General features: G+C 41.2%; 1 protein-coding gene across 3 annotated transcripts in view; it reads left to right on the top strand.

The window, feature by feature from the left end:
- CDH23 (cadherin related 23) overlaps window positions 1-12328 on the top strand; it is a 1300862-nt gene that overhangs the window by 1156607 nt on the left and 131927 nt on the right. For all 3 annotated transcript variants that reach the window (XM_089677099.1, XM_089677097.1, XM_089677098.1), the window contains exon 37: window positions 6543-6764. In XM_089677099.1, the coding sequence (XP_089533225.1) occupies window positions 6543-6764 (222 nt within the window). The remainder of the gene's footprint in view (window positions 1-6542; window positions 6765-12328) is intronic.

Genomic DNA, 12328 nt, shown 5'->3' with positions numbered 1-12328 from the left:
GTGCATTCGTGTGGTCAAATCCAAGCACAAGTTCCAGACAGGTGCATGAATTTGGCACATTCTGCGCTACTTTAAGAACGACCGCAGGACACTTTCCCAAATCTGTCTGCTCCAGTATTTGGGAGTTCTAGGGACTATGTCTCTTCTCTATTAAAGTTCCTTACTTTTCCAGGTGAACATACAGTACAGCTCCGTGTACAATTTCAGCATCTGCTGAACTCCTGCATGTGCACAAGAGTGACATCATCTCGCCCCAGTCAATCAAAACTGAAGATTGGTCTGGGTAAGAAGACTGGCCGAAGAGGTCAGCGACCAATGAGGGGGCTCCGGCACAGTAGCTCTGGAGTGGAGTATAGTTCTGCTTTGAGCCCTGGATCACACTGATGCGGTGTGGAATTTGCTGCGTTTTTAGTGCGAATTCCGCACTGCATAAGAATCGCACCCCGTTCATGCGAACCACTGTGGGTGTGTATGTTAACCCCTTCGCGCCGGCGCCTCCCAGCCCTTTAAGGGTTTCAGAAGCCGGGAGGTGGGGCGAGGTTTAGAGTCATGTGACCGCTGTGACGCGCCATCACGGTGGTCACATGATCGGGAAATGTCCCGATCAAAAGAGGAGATCGGGACCTTTCCGTGAGTACCGGACATGTGTGCTGGGAGCAAGCAGGGCGCGCGCTCTCAGCACATATATTCTTTTTTAATAGAATGCAAATGTGCGGCTGCTCAGCGTCTAGGCCCAGACGCCGGGAGGCCGCACATTTGTGTTCAGCCGGCGTGAAGAGGTTAAGTTAACAACACTCCAAAAGCAGTCCGCAAAATGCAGAATTGGATTGCATAGGTGTGAATACCCATGCAATCTGATTCTAGTGCAGACCCAATAAGGGCCCTGCACCTTTTTGGTATGGCTCCAATCACACCGCACACAAATTTCATGTGATTTGCACAGGAATGAAGTGTGGTTCTTGTGCGAATCACATGCAATGTACCACACCGCATATATGTGAACCCAGGCTAAAAGTGCAGGTTCAATCACTGAGCACAGTGCTGCTGACAACTGCATGGGACAGAGAATTTTTCTCATTGAAGTTCAACTTGCACATTTGACAGGATCCACATCGTTGAGCTGACGATCTCCTGGCCATATACTGCACTAAACGCAAGTCTCTCCTGAGTTTGCATCCTTTTCTGTTTTTGTGGCTATAAACTGAACTGAAGACAGAGGTGCAAACTGCTGTAATTCATCAGTTTTTTCCTAGTTCAAAAAACATGACTGAACTGATGACGCCCATGTGAATGGACCCTTCCCCTATTTTCTGCCTTGATTACAATGGTCACCAGGAAACCTTCAGAAGTAAATGTCCCCAGCAGAGACACAGACCACAAAAAAAGAAACCAAAAAAACCCACGCACACTACAGAGTGTTTAACCCTCCCCTCGCTCTAGTCAAAAAGCAAAAAAAAAAATGTCTTTACACAATCATGTCTGCGCACAGGTCTTTTCTGAGGAATGACGTCTAAAAGAACATCTCTTGTGATGATCGGCACGTGTAAGGGCATATTGAGGAAGAGCTTGTAATGTGGGTGGCTCACACAAGAGAGGAATTTATGAAGAAGCTGTTTGTGTCCTGGCAGAAGCCCAGATTCCGAATGAAGCCATCCTTCTGCTAGTGGGCACAGTCTATCAGACAAGATGCTCTTTTCAAAAGAAAATCTCTTCATCCAGCATCCATTTACATACTTTCCACTGGTGACTTACAAGATCTCCAACTGCCTTGAATTTCAATCACTAAACACATGGACATCATAGTCCTCTCCTTGTTGTGATGCATATAGTCACCCATTGTCTTCAGCATCATAATTCCTTCCCTGCCTAAGTCCGCCAATTAATTTTGAAATGTCCTAGTTGCTGTTTTAGGTGGTTGTTTTTTTATCTTTTGGTTTTGAATATGCTCATATAAGAAAACAAAACCATATGCTCCAGACGCTCTTTGATTTGTGTAGGTCCTGATGGCAGCTGTTAATGCACCACCTGGGACATTTAAACCCCTTTACCTAATTGCATTTTGTTAATTAGATCAATTAGCTACATTTGAAGGGAGCCTTGCAGCAAAGGGAGCATAACAAAGAGTCCTATTTTGTCTCCGAATTCATAAGAAAGTGTACACAGGGATTTACTAATTAAGCCAGGATGAAGATGTAAATGTGTCATTTTTTTCTTAGTACAAGCCAACAAAGTAATATACCTCCTTTTATTAGAGGTGGATTTAGCATTGGTGACCAGTAACAGTACTATACCTGTTGCTAATAAATCCAGAAGAGCTGGCCTTGCGGCATGAGATTTGAACCATTTACCCCGTATGTAGGGATAGTGAAAGCTATGAATATTAAACAATGTTTTTGTTATTCATACATACAGGGCAAAAGGATCAAAGCCCATGGCCCGAGCGAGCCAGGCCAATCTTCGACTTCCTTCACTCCCAGTCTTTTCCTTCTTCATTGACTTGGCTGATTTCACTTAGCTTATGGAGTGCCCAGCAGAGACCTTACCTTAAGGGCTCTTTCACATGAACGTTCCGATTGGGTCCGCCTGCCCGTTTTTCGAGCGGACCCAATGGGAACCTCCACTCTCCTCTATGGAGTAGCGGACATGTGTCTGTTTACACCTGCCGACATATGATCAACCAAAAAGGAACAGATGGGAATCCAATTCCCCTTCTGTCCGTTGGATCAGATCGGATGAAAACAGACAGGCGGTCCGTTGTTATCCTGCCATCCATTGAGGAGAGTGAGCTTCTCTGTGTCCACTCTGCAGCAGCGGAGGGGACACAGAGCTATCATCCGTGTGCCCACCGGGGATCAGCGGAGAGATCTCCTGCTGAGCAAGCAGATCCGCTTAACGGGTCCGTCCCGTGTGAAAGAAACCTAAGAGTAGTCAGATAGTTCCAGGCCTCATGCACACTGGACAGTTTTACCACTACTCTAAGGGGCATCTGGAATTATGTTCTCTACCTCCAAATGCCCCTGCATGTTAGCTCATGCGTCCATGCACACATAGGCATTTAGAGGCAGAAAAAAAACAGTTCTATTGCATCCAGGGGCAACGATGCTTTGACAGAAAAACCACTTGATGTCTGTAAAGGTGTCTAAATGCACCTAAACTGTAGGCTCGTCCGGGCTTGAGGGTTAATTCAGTAATAATAAATTATTATTCTGGCCAATTAAATTAATTAACGCTCAAGTGATTGATGTGCCTACACAAGTGTCAAGCATTTTGTTCTACAAAACCACCACAGCAAGGAGGAAAGGCGTCTAGGAGAGACAGTAAAAATGTTCAGTGTGCATGAGTCCCTAAGCAGCAGAATGACAGTTTTCTGAAAACAATTGACCACTTTATTAACCACTTGCCCTCCTTCCTGACTACCCCCCTTCCTGACTAGGCCATTTTTTGCGTTATGGTGCTGCGTTACTTTAACTGTCAATTGCACGGTAATGCCATGCTGCACCCAAATTAAATTTACGTCCTTTCTTTCCCAGGAATTGAGCTTTATTTTGGTGGTATTTGATCGCCTGTGCAGTTTTTTATTTTTTGTGCTATAAAAAATAAGACCAACAATTTTCAGAAAAAAACAATATTTTTGACTTTTGCTATTACACATCTAGTAAAAAAAAATAAAAAAATCTAATTTAATCATAAATTTCGGCCAAAATGTAACAAATGGTAACAACAGTGTCCCATGCTTGAGTAAAGTGTGTTGAAACAGCCATTTGTAGTCTCCATTGGAGCACACGGTAACAACACAGAAGTACAATTGCCAAAAAGGGACAGAGCATGGCCACCCTAAAACAGGAAATGACTGAACAAGGGCTTTCATGGTAGGATAACCATTTACTACTTTAATTAAAGCTGTGGAGTTTAAAATATTTAAGAAGACATTACAAAATTACATTAACATGGTATAGCACTGATTGGAGTGACATATCTTTTAAGGACTTGTTCAGACTATGTTAATTTATGTTATGGGTTAAATTTTAATGGGATTCCAATGCACAACAATGGACCAAAAAATGGACATGCAGCATTTTTTCTGATGCAGAATACATGGTAGTGCAATAAAACATGCTGTGATACGTTGCATGGCATGTGTATCAGAACTGTATTGCCTTAAGGTGTTGGGGTGCTTTTCATAATGGCCAGCACTGCAATGTGCAAGGAGACGTAATGTGAGTCACAAAAGTGTGTCGATCCTGAGTCTATGAACAGATTAGAGGTCAGAAATAGTGAGAGCCTTGCGAGATACTTTGTGCCCATCACATTAAACACCTGATGCATTTTCCTATCAATTCATGCATGTATTTATAGATGCCAAATGCATGTTGCTTTTTCTGTGACAATTCCATCAGATTGGCTTAAATACTGTAAAGTGGGCCAACATGCCAAAAATTAGCATGCAAAGACCACTGTAAAAAAAAAAGTTTTTTCATAGAAGAGTATATTTTCCTTGGAAAATGCAGCAGAATGTGTGACAACATGTCCAGTGTAAACATATCCTAAACAGGGTTGTTGACAGTTTCATAAGAAGATGAATGTTTCCCTATGTAGTCCACAGCATACTATATTTATGAGACAATGAGTTTCTGCTTGTTTACATGTAATTTTCTTTATATCATTGCATAGTTGCCTTAGGCAGGCTGTAGATGATGAGATTTTCTTTCCTGCAACTACAGGTTGCAAGAAAGAAGATAGGATGATTCCCCTCATCAGTATAATAAGTGTTGATGAGCTATTGTGGTCTCCCAACAGGGAGGGGCAGTGATTTTTGCTTGCGATTATAGCTGCTGGTAGTAATGGCATGCAAAAATCCGACATGCTGGTTGTACCCAAGTTGTACAACAATTGACATAGATGGTATCAATCAGGTGGGCTATGAACAGAACTTGGGTAGAGAGAATATGGAAGATATTTGTCCAAAACGATCATGCAATTGGGCAGCACAACCACAGGTGAAGATATGTGCTTGAGCTTCTGCAGCCTCGAAAACAAGACGTCTGAATTGAGTTTGGCAAGCCATGTTCTTCCTGGAGGGCTGGGAAAGTTTTGAAGGCCGTAGCTGTAATCATGTTACAGAGTCTTATCAACTTTGCAGCAACCCAGATTTGAAAGGAAGATGGGAAGGTAAAATGATGGATTTGTGAGGTATGGTAAGAGGGTTGGGGATGTGGTGAAAGGAGACCAAATGGAGATTTAAGTTTGTCCCAGAGCACGAGGGAATGTCTCAAAAATGGATTGGAAATATGCTGCTGGTCAACACAATGCAACCACAACAGGTTCGCAACCGAACGTGGGTCACACTCAACCGCCTCAATATGTACCCAGAGAGGGGTTTTGTGTATTGAATGGTATTTTGTAAGTTGGGCTATTTCAGCAGTTTTTTGCAACGGTAAGGAGACCTGACACTGGCAGCACTTTGAAAAGCAGCCTGGATAAAAATACAAAGATCTGAACAGTGCAATTGACAGCACATATCTCATCTTGTTTTCTGAATGAAGCTTCACATGAATCTTACTGTTTAAACAATTTACAAGTGTGAAAGAGGTCCAAGTCTTTTTCTTTCTCTGATTAGGATGGCCAAACCTAGAACACCCTTTTTTTTATCTTTCTGCTATGCCAGTGTACAACTTAGCATTATATTTGTATTGTTCATTTTTTTTTGGTATGCACATACCCTATAAACATTTAGAATGAAACTGACTTTCTGATATTGGGAGATGCCACTCTGACAAATGAACACTTAAACCCGTATTCTTTTATAAATATGTTTTTATTTAAAAAGCCATTTAAATTAATGATGTTTTGCATTGGGCATTGAACCATCCATAGTGTAGGTATGAAGAGGCTTGTAATATGCCAAATGAACCCCCTCACACACCCAACTGCTGCTCATTGAACTGTACAGGCAGCAGTGCAAGTAGACCATTGAAGTTCTTCATGGTCTGACTAACTAGTGCTGCCTCCTAGCAACCTACGGATGTTGAGCTTGAAATCCTCTGCATCCAACAATAACTTTGAAGTTATTGCAGGGACGGAGCAGCCATTGGGACCAGTGTCTCCAAGTGCCACAGGAGGGAGTGCTGTATTGTTCAGGATGGCACCCTCTCCCATGGTAGGGACAGAGGTGCTGGTCCTAACAGCTCCTCTGTTCCTACAGTAATTCAGGACGGAACTATTGCTGGCTGCAGAAGATTTTGAAAAGCTTCTTCTAAATATGGTTGTGGACTTCATAGTTTAAACAGAAAGGAACCGTGGCTGGTTGGTAGGTTTAGCACATCATGCTGCTGTTATACCTACAGTGATTACTATATTTGCTACAAGCTCATTGTAAAATACTCTGATATTTCCTATACTGTATGCTTATATATATATATGTACGTAGTATATAATGTTAAAAAACATAAAGGTTGAATTTGATGGATGAGTGTTTTTAAATAAAATTTTCTTTTTAACATACTTGAGAAATGTAATATATAATTTTTTTTCTATTTTGTCAGGCAACAACAACAGTCTACGTGACAATCTTGGATGAAAATGACAATGCTCCCATGTTTGACAGTCCACAATATGAAGTCAGGTTGGATGAGGGTCCTCTGACACTGAACTCTGTTATTATCACAACTACAGCTGTGGATCTTGATGAAGGACTTAATGGAACAGTGGTCTATAACATAATAAATGGCAACCTCCAGAACACATTTACGATCAACAGTGGCACGGTATGGATAAGATGAGACTTGCTCAATGCGCACTGTATTTCTTTGACAAGTCCAGAATAATCTGCAAGTGTAGTTTCTTGATGTTTATGATGGAATTGGGGTCGGTTTATTTTTATTTTAAAGGTTTTTTGGGGAGGTTTAAGTACAGGACTAAGATGTGACAATATCTAGGCAAAAATGAATATCACAATGATATTAAATTGGAACTACACTGCATCTGAGCACTACAAAACAAAAACGCTATTTAATTAATTTGTTATTTTCAAAACAAACTCCCCCATCAATCCATGCCTCCATGCTTTATTTTGCTGGGAAATCACTTATGAAACACCTCTAGAATTGCTGGCTGTGACCATCTTGAGTAAGAGCAGAGGATTCATGTAGCATTGACTTCCTGGAATCCACCTGCCCTTAGCTCAGGCATACAGGCAGAGGGGGGGTCAGGGGCATCCCTAGGCAGGTGCGGGGGGTGCGCGCCGCACCGGGTGACACCTATCGCATGGGGTGACACCGGACCCGCTCCACGAAAAGGTAAGTTTTAAAGCAAGCCAACGTTCCCCGCAAGATGGATCAGATCTGTGGATTGGGAAGCATAATCGATTGGACTCTGATCCATTATGCTCAATCCGCAGATCTGATCCATCTTGCGGGGATCGTTGGCTTGCTTAAAAATGTACCTTTTTGTGGAGAGATCAGTTAACCCTTTATAGGATGCAAGCCGTCGATACACACAGGATGGATTGGATCTGCGGGTTGGGGAAGATAATGGATCGGACTCCGATCCATTATGCTCAATCCGCAGATCCGATCCATCCTGTGGGGATTGTTGGGGGTGTCACCAAGTGTTATCGCACCTGGTGACACCAACCCTAGGGACGCCCCTGGGGGGGGTGCTTAGCTGAGAAAACCCCTGTCTTGATTGAGAGAGTGAAGTGTGAAGTTCCACTTTAAGTATTGGAAAGTATCTTTTCTCAAGGAAAAGTTAATAAACCAGTTGAATATATAATGGTATGGGCTGATAATGGTCCATTGATGTAAACAGTTTAGACCAATTGTGATGAGTGAGGGGTGTAGTATGTGGAAAAGGAGCTATTTTTGAGGTATACTAACCCCTTGTTTTTTAGATGAAGCTCTGTGGAATTCTACCATATAACATTCATAAACAACATTCTTGAAATGTGTCAAATTTTGTATATTAGCGAGCCAAATAAGACATGCATGACATTTTTTGTGGTTTTACTCGTGAGCTGTTTCCTGAGCTTGTTTCCTTTGCCACTACAAAGATACATACTTTTTATTGTTATATTAAATCAGGCTAATAAGTTCTTTACATAAACAATGCATTAGCAGCCTTTAGGGTAATGCCAGTTGGGCAAATCTCTCTTGGCAGGTTTGCTAAAGTGGCTGTCTGTCCCTTATCATTATCCCACTGTAGCCAGTTGCAGCAAGATGACGGTCTATCGCTGGCACAAAAGTTACCGAATCTCAGTCCCTACCAATGGGAGTGACGTCTTACTGCCTTAGCTACAGAAGGAGAGACTCCATGGGGACAGAGACACTAGTGCAGGGGTGGGCAACTTTCTTGATATGGGGGGCCTCAAGTGTGGCAGCAACATCACCAAAGGGCCAGACATAAAATTCAGTGAATATTTAGTGTCAGAAACAGCAGACACACAACAGAATATAGTCAAAGACTATGGGCATAATACAAAACATGGTAAGAGACTGTGGACTTGATACAAGAGGTGGTCAGAGACTAAAAATCTGACACAAGAAATGGTTGGAGATTGCAAACATTATACAGGAGATGGACAGGGACTGCGGACATGATACAAGAGATGATCAGCTGCAATTCTAAACAGAGGTACCCACACAGAAGAAAAATATATTTGAAATATATTTTAAAAATATTCTTCTCAAATATATTGACAAATATTTGAAATGCTACAATTTAGGCCATATTCAATATATTTCAATAAATATATATGTATATATATATATATATATATTGCACGTTGAAATGCGTTTTTATTACAAAATATATGAAAAATATTTTTAAAAATACATTTCAAATATAAAAAAAATCTGAAAAATATATTTTTAATAAAATATATTTTTTAAAATACATTTTTTTAAAATATATTCTTCAGAAGTCATTTTAACATATATTTTTACATATATTTGTAAATTTATTTCAAAAATGTAGATTAGTATTTTTAAAGACATACAGTATATTTGAAATGTATTATTAAAAATATTTTTCATATATTTTGTTATAAAAGCACATTTCAACATGCAGTATATATACAGTGTATATATATATATATATATATATATGTATGTATATCTATAGAATACTGGCAAAATTGTAGCATTTCAAATATATGTCAATATATTTAGGAAGAATATTTTTAAAATATATTTCAAGTATATTTTTCTATTTTTCTTCCATATGGGTAGGGTACTACAACCTGATCACATATATTAGGCTTAAAGCATATGATCTCACCGTGCCTGACCAGCAGTCTTCATCTGCTTGCATATAGGTGTCCAAATCAAAAGAGCAGTCTTTGACCATCTCCTGTATAATGTCTGCAGTCTCTGATCATCTCTCTATTGAAAAGAGCGTCGGCAACAGGTAAATGTAGAAAAATCTTCTTTATTGCATAAAGTACAAATGTTCCATGGCACAGTTAGCGCTAATGTGTTTCAGTCCAAAAAACAGACCTTATTCATAGCTTTGTTAGTGTTAACTGTGCCATGGAACATTTTTACTCCTTTATGCAATAAAGAAGATTTTTCTACATTTACATGTTGCCAACGCTCTTTTGAATAAGAGATGATCAGAGACTGCAGACCTTATAGAGGAGATGGTCAAAGACTGCGGACATGATACAAGAGATGATCAGAGACTGAAGACATTATACAAGAGATGGCCAGAGACTGAAGACATTATACAGGAGATGGTCAAAGACTGCAGACATGATACAAGAGATGGTCAGAGACTGAAGACATTATACAGGAGATGGTCAAAGACTGCGGATATGATTCAAGAGATGATCAGAGACTGAAGACATTATACAGGAGATGGTCAAAGACTGCGGATATGATTCAAGAGATGATCAGAGACTGCAGACATTACACAGGAGATGATCAAAGACTGCGGACATGATACAAGAGATGGTCAGAGACTGCAGACATTATACAGGAGATGGTCAAAGACTGCAGACATGATACAGGAGATGGTGAGAGACTGCAGACATTATACAGGAGACGGTCAAAGACTGCGGACATGATACAAGAGATGGTCAGAGTTTGCAGACATTATACAGGAGATGGTCAAAGACTGCATACATGATACAAGAGATGGTCAGAGAATGCAGACATTATACAGGAGACGGTCAAAGACTGCGGACATGATACAAGAGATGGTCAGAGACTGCAGACATTATACAGGAGATGGTCAAAGACTGCAGACATGATACAAGAGATAGTCAGAGATTGCGGACATTATTAAGAGATAGTCAGAGACTGTGGACATGATACAAGAGATGATCAGAGACTGTGGACATGATACAACAGATGATCAGAGACTGTGGACATGATACAAGAGATGGTCAGAGACTGTGGACATGATACAAGAAATGGTCAGAGACTGTGGACATGATACAAGAAATGGTCAGAGACTGTGGAAATTATACAGGAGATGGTCAGAGACTGTGAACATGCTATAGGAGTTGTTGGAGACTGGCGACATGCTTCAGAAGACAGCCATAGACTGGAGACATATTACATGAGACTGCTAAAAATCACTGCTATAACAGGACAATAGGGAAACACAAATTAGTGTCTGTAGGGGGCCCAAGGGCAGCACAACAAATGCCTAAGAGCTGCAGTTTGGGCACCAGGGCACTAGTGAGTTATAATAGATACGTTGTCCTGCACTGTACACTGGGGAATGTCACTGGTCTGTCTAATGCTGGCAGAAAGAGGCAGTGCTTGGGAGCTGACAGGTAGTCCCTTTAGCAGCATGTTTGTTGAATGGAAAAGTGTAAAACATTTCTTGGAAGATAGTTCAGTTTAACATTTATGATCATATGCACCAAGTATAAGTACCAAGTACAATGAAATGCTTGCTTGTGTGCATTCTCACAGTTTACCTAAAAGTAGACAAAGCAGAAAAAATCAAAACAAATGGTACTGAAGAGAAGCACAGTTCTATGGTGACAAGTTTATTTGTGGTGATATTTATAGCACTTTATTTGCATCCCTACCTCTTGATGTAACCTCAGCCTGCAGCATTAGGCACCTGCCTCTTAAAGTGGTTCTAAAGTCAAAATGTTGTATTACCTTAATGCATTTTTCTGAATTAGGGTAAAAAACTGATTAGCAACACTAAGCAATATATGAAGTTCTCTCACCTGCTGTCTCTGATTTGCATTATTCTTCCTCTCACATAACTAGTGGGTCTGTCACACCTAACTGGCCCATAGCCTTAAACCCCTTAGGGCAATCCGATCATCTCCACCTGTCAAGTTTTCAGGCAGACCTGATCAGATGGTCCATATATCCTAATGGACCTGCGGGTGTAAACGGTGTTGTGACTACCTCCAATCCGGTCCACCAAAAAAATAAACGGGAAGGGGATGCATCCCCTTCCATCTAGGTGGATGGGATCGGAGGGCAGTCGGGTGTAAACAAATAGCTGTCCTGTTTACACCCAGCCGCCCATAGAGCAGAGCGGGCAGTGTTCATGTCTGCTCTGCATAAACTGAGTGGACACAGACCTGTCACCCTCCTGCTCTGCTCTGATCATCAAGGGATCAACGGACAAATGACCTGCTGAGCTGAGCAAGACTCCGCACTATGTGGAAAAGGCCAAACTCACTATGGCCATTATACCTTGAAACTCAAAGTTCCAAAATGCTCAAAAACCACAATCCTATGTATTTCAAGAGCCTCTCTCATCCTCTGGAACTCCCTACCACAGTATGTCCGGTCAGCCCCCACCCTGTCTGCCTTTAGGCGATCTTTGAAAACTCACTAATTCAGGGACGCCTACCCCACCTCCACCTAAGAACTGTACTTCAATCACCTCCACCAGATCATCCCCCATAGCTGTCACCTTTTGTATCACCTCCCCCTTCCTTTAGATTGTAAGCTCCACGAGCCGGGCCCTCCTATTCCTTCTGTACTGAAATGTATTGTAATTGTACTGTCTCCTTCTTTTGAGCTGCAAGCTTTAAGCATTTGGGCTCCAATAGACTTTAATGGGGCACCTGAAAAATGCACACAAACGCACATATTGTGCATTTTTACTCCTAGTAAGTAGCTTTCTGTTGGTTAAAAATAATTTTTATAAAATGCTCAAGCCTCAGATGCCCACAAAAATGAGCAAAATGCCTGTACAAATGCTCAAAAAAACCTGTAAAATGATCAGACATTCAGCTGCAGTGTGAATTAAACCTTAGGCTTAGTTTACACTTGCGGTTGGGGGGGAGGGGGGCAGTAACAAAAAAGTTTGGTTGAGCCATGTAAAAGTCAGCTGTACTCAGGGGCGTATC

This window comes from Staurois parvus, unplaced genomic scaffold (assembly GCF_062004578.1).
Source record: "Staurois parvus isolate SC_StPar_1 unplaced genomic scaffold, SC_StPar_1.0 ptg000177l, whole genome shotgun sequence".
Taxonomy (NCBI): domain Eukaryota; kingdom Metazoa; phylum Chordata; class Amphibia; order Anura; family Ranidae; genus Staurois; species Staurois parvus.
Note: the sequence above shows the minus strand (reverse complement) of the source record. Positions and strands in the feature narration are given on the sequence as shown.